General features: G+C 49.4%; 1 protein-coding gene across 2 annotated transcripts; it reads right to left on the bottom strand.

Annotated features, from left to right (window-relative positions):
- Nucleotides 1-225: 225 nt before the first annotated feature.
- Nucleotides 226-4,019, bottom strand: LOC123051028 (FBD-associated F-box protein At4g13985). Of its 2 annotated transcripts, XR_006423926.1 has the most exons (5): nt 2,856-4,019; nt 2,594-2,737; nt 608-988; nt 449-531; nt 226-365 (listed from the first exon to the last, which is right to left on the bottom strand). XR_006423926.1 is itself a non-coding variant. In XM_044473764.1 (4 exons), the coding sequence occupies exons 1-4, from the start codon at nt 3,927-3,929 to the stop codon at nt 502-504; spliced, it is 1,629 nt and encodes a 542-aa protein (XP_044329699.1). In that variant the 5' UTR covers nt 3,930-4,019; the 3' UTR covers nt 226-501. The 2 variants fall into 2 exon arrangements, 1 of the variants encoding a protein (XP_044329699.1); XM_044473764.1 differs by having other exon boundaries at nt 226-531.
- Nucleotides 4,020-4,258: the final 239 nt, after the last annotated feature.

Below are 4,258 nucleotides of genomic sequence, written 5' to 3'. Positions count from 1 at the left end.
GATCCAGACTTTTGAGGCCTGAATTTGTGGTTTTCTCACGTGTACCTAGCAGAACATAATAAATAAGCACATGTTAGTTTACAGAATCATGCAGGTCGTTCATATGTACCTAGAAGAAGTCAAAGGATTCATATGCAAATTAATGGATCCTTAAGGCCAAAAAAATTTACACAGAACATCGGTACGCTTCCTCTTTGGCATGTCGAGAATCAATGCAATGTGAAATTAGAAATTAAATAATATTGACAAGCTCACTCAGACATGCAAGTAAGGCCCGAAATAAAATGGTGCCTCCACAAGTTCAAGTACATATATAATCAAAACAATGCATGCCTGAAGACCATAGAGTTCTGATGATAATTGATCTGCATGGCGATCAGGACGACATGATCCACAAAATACAGTTAAAGCATGCTGCCACAATCAAAAAGTTGTAAGGAGCATTTACTATGGGAAAGCGGCAAGCAAGCTATCATCAGTCCATAGTATTTCTGATTCTCATCAAACATCGGACGACGAATTTAACAGAGCCTGCAATGTAAGTACCACCAAAGTCAGGTACCAAAAGAAGCAGATACGGATATTAAGCTATGTTGTGAATCTGCACCGCTGAGAAAGGGTCCTCAAAGGAGTAATCCGTCCCTCTCTTGAAGCTCCAGGGGCTACCTCCTTCAGGACCTGTGCTTCCGAGAAGCACCATTTCGCAGGACCTACTGGCCATATTGTTAGAAGCTTGCTTTGCTTTACAAGTCGCCTCATCCATCGAGAATGTCATGAAGCTCGGGTTAGCCATGGAGATGGACGCAGTCCTCAGCGCCCTCGCGTTCCGGAAGAAGAACTTGATGAAGGCAACCTCCCCAAGCTCCCCTCGGAATTCTCTGTAAGAGAACACCTTGATACACGACTTGAGGCTTTCAGTGGGCTTGGCCTGCTTCCAGAAGTTGAGGTTCATCCTGGCACTGCCGGCTTGATGATCACATTTTTCAGACTGCAAGAAAAAAAACAATTAAATCACTCACAGTTCAGCTATGATGAATCATGCTGAGTATATAATGCTGGTACACACAAACACGGTGCAAATTAATACCACACAGCGCTTCATATTAATTGAAAAGCGGCAGTTATTGTCCCGTGAAACAAACAGCATGCATACCTAAATGTGGGTTCTGATATATGAGAGAGATATGAGATGCCAATGCTTCCCATGAATGAAGCTAGACAAAGTACCAACTATCCTAGTAGTACAGATAGAACAGCAACTACGGTGGCCTCATGATCACACTTCATGTATAACAAATTAAGAAGTTAGGCTACACATTTGAGCTGCAGATTAGCTCTCCTAACAAGTGCACAATTTACCAGCATCAATATGGCATTATGGCATGCTACATGGACCTCCAACAAATAGTAGGCAGCAATGTGCAAACCCCAGAATTCATAACAAATTTCATAACAAACTGAAATCAACATGCAACCCCCAGAATTATCATTTTGTACTCTAGTCACTGTTTAGTATGTGCAGAGAAGACCTGGTGGCTAAGAATAAATGGAAGCCTGAAAAGAACTGTGCAATTAGTTAAGTAGACATAACTCATGTCATGATACGGTCTAGTACCAAAGAACTAACACGGCACTGTGGTAATATCACACAGATCACCAGAAAAATGTAGGCAGGAATGAGCAAGATGATTATATATAAGTTGCAAACTTGACAGCTGAAATACAGGCCCTAAAGGTGAAGGTTGCTTTCCAAAAGTTAGTGGGTGTAAGAAGAGAAAACCTGATGGCTGATAATAAATGGAATGCTTGACATTTATGATCATTGACTTAGACAGAGCTATGCAAATCAACGATCAATATTTTCATACGTGAAATTAGCAGAAAGTAACAACTACCAAGTAGCCCACACGTGAAAGACCAGAAATTGATACCTTGTATGCACTATGCAGTTCCCCATGTTAGTTAGTATCACCAGAGATCTCACTCAACTATTCATGTGCTTGCTACCATTGTCGATCGCAACTAAAACATGGTCCAACCAATCAAGGCTGTTGCTGAACAAATCAAACATATTCTGCATTGATGGGGTCCCAAACAGGTGCACAGTGTTTACCAAATATATACAATGGACCGTGTGCATATTTTGTGAGATGTGTTCTTTAAAACAAAGTTCAGGTGTGAACCATGACAAATACCTTGCTATTAATTAACCATTGAGAACTCCCTCATATGCGCGGTTTAGAGTAATATGATAAACCACACAGACCTCCAAAAAACAGTAGGTGGCAATGTGTTTGGTTTATCATGTGTAAATTTCTTAGTCCGAAACAAGCACTGCCTGCCACTTACAACATCGACAGCATGAATATTGATATATGACCACAGTGAGAGACGCTATATAACAAGAGCTAAAGAAGAAAAGCAATCGACATCAGGAGAACTGCACAGCACATTATCTGCAATTAATCAAACAGAAGATGAAAACACCCCATCTGCAGTGAACAAAATCTGCTGCTACAAACATTCTACAAATAAGGCATACTAGTGGAAACCAGTATGAATGTACGCAAAACATGAAATGGAAAGAACTTACAATAATGTGCAGTGCCTCCAAATTGGGAAAGCAGCCGAGGAAGGAGGGAACCATCTTGGCATCCGTGTGGTTTGCGAAACGCACATTCAGACTCAGGACCTTGACGCTGGTGGCCATGGTGCTTGAGCTTGCCTTCATCCCGGCCTGGAATGAACCCAATTGAACAAAAAACAAAAGTCACACATTTAGTCATGGACCTCCATCAGCTGGACATTTTGCTAACTGAACAAACTGTTAGACTGCAGACAGGAGAAGCATGTACCATAACGATGGTGTCTCGGATCTCTAGCATGGTGTTCCCTGGCTCCAAGATTCCTAATGCGTGCAGCTTGGGAGCATCGCCAATCCTGACTCTGGTGCACAAGCCACCGGCGTTGCTCCGAAGGCCCTCCAGGATGAGCCGCTCGAGGCGAGGTGCCTTCACCACGGCAATGTCCTCCAGAACAGAGCTGCAAATTTGGACGCACCGGAGGCTCTGGCTGACGAGGCGAAGGCGCAGCCCCTTGTTGCATCCATGGATGTTGAGGGTCTCCAGGATGGGGCTCTTGGCGACGACAAAGTCGATGTCCCCGTCCTCCATGACGACGCTGCAGATGCCGAGCTCACGGAGATGGGGGAAGGAGGTGCCGGGCGGTAACCTGGCCACGTCCGGGAACTTCCAGAGGCCGATGTAGAGGCAAGCGAGGGTGGTGATGCTGAAGAGCGCGGGCGGGAGGGGCACGTCGAGCGGCCACGGGCGGTTGACGAGGACGAGCTCCTGGACGCCCTTGGTGGCGAGGAGGTGGAGCCAGCGCGCGAGCTGGGCCTGGTACGCGTTCGTGTGGGTGCAGGTGAGGTGGACGGTGGGGATGGCGCCCGTGTGCGCTTCGAGGATGCTGGAGAAGGCGGCGACGATGGCCGGCGAGTCGGCGGGCGTGGGGGGCAAGCCGCAGCCTTTGGGGCGGAGGTGGGCGTCGGCCAGGACTTGGGGCGTGGAGAGCCAGACGCGGCGCCAGCGCGAGGCGAGGACGGAGGTGCACGCGCCGTCCTTGACGGGGAGGCGGCAGAGGATTTCGCGCAGGAGCGCGTCGCGGAGGAGGCTGAGGCGGTCGACGCCGTCGGGCGCGGGGAGGGCGGGGTTGCGCGCGGGGTCCGTGACGGCGAGGCGGGAGAGAATCTTGTGCAGGGGCGTGTGCCGCCGGGGGTCGGAGGCCGGCAGGGCGGGGACGAGATCGGTGCAGATGTGGGTGAGCCGCTGCTCCGTGGATCGGTCCACCTCGTGCGGGTCGAGGCCCCTGCGCCGCAGATCGGCCTCCGTCGCGGAGTCCACGTTGGTGAACGGCGGCCGGCCGGCCATGGTCGCCGGACGACGAGGCGGCGAGGGTTTGGGGGTGGCGAGTGAAGCGGAAGAGTGGTCTGCTATTTGTTTTTCTTTTTCTTTTTTGAGGCAAGGAGAGAGTGGCCGGATGACTCTGGACTGATGGCCATTATACACATGGCTTCCTTGTTTCGTTGGGCCGAGATCCCACACAGTTTTCTCGGAGGCCCACCAGTCAGTTACTTGCATCTCATTTCGGGGACCTCCTATATGCCGCTCGTTGCGGCAAAAGGTCGGCGTTTCGCACCGAGGCCGGTCCATTTGCAGTGGCAGGCGGAGGCATCACGTTCGAGTCTTCGAGAGTTGAA

Source organism: Triticum aestivum, chromosome 2D, assembly GCF_018294505.1.
Source record: "Triticum aestivum cultivar Chinese Spring chromosome 2D, IWGSC CS RefSeq v2.1, whole genome shotgun sequence".
NCBI classification, from domain to species: Eukaryota; Viridiplantae; Streptophyta; class Magnoliopsida; order Poales; family Poaceae; genus Triticum; species Triticum aestivum.
This window is presented reverse-complemented; position numbering and strand designations above follow the sequence as displayed.

What these genes read in the sequence shown, in the direction of transcription:
- LOC123051028 (XM_044473764.1), bottom strand. Translation starts at nt 3,929, where the DNA reads ATGGCCGGCCGGCCGCCGTTCACCAACGTGGACTCCGCGACGGAGGCC. An exon ending in TCCGAGACACCATCGTTATG is followed by an intron (nt 2,738 to 2,855) that starts GTACATGCTTCT and finishes GGTTCATTCCAG; the next exon opens with GCCGGGATGAAGGCAAGCTC. An exon ending in TGGAGGCACTGCACATTATT is followed by an intron (nt 989 to 2,593) that starts GTAAGTTCTTTC and finishes TTTTTCTTGCAG; the next exon opens with TCTGAAAAATGTGATCATCA.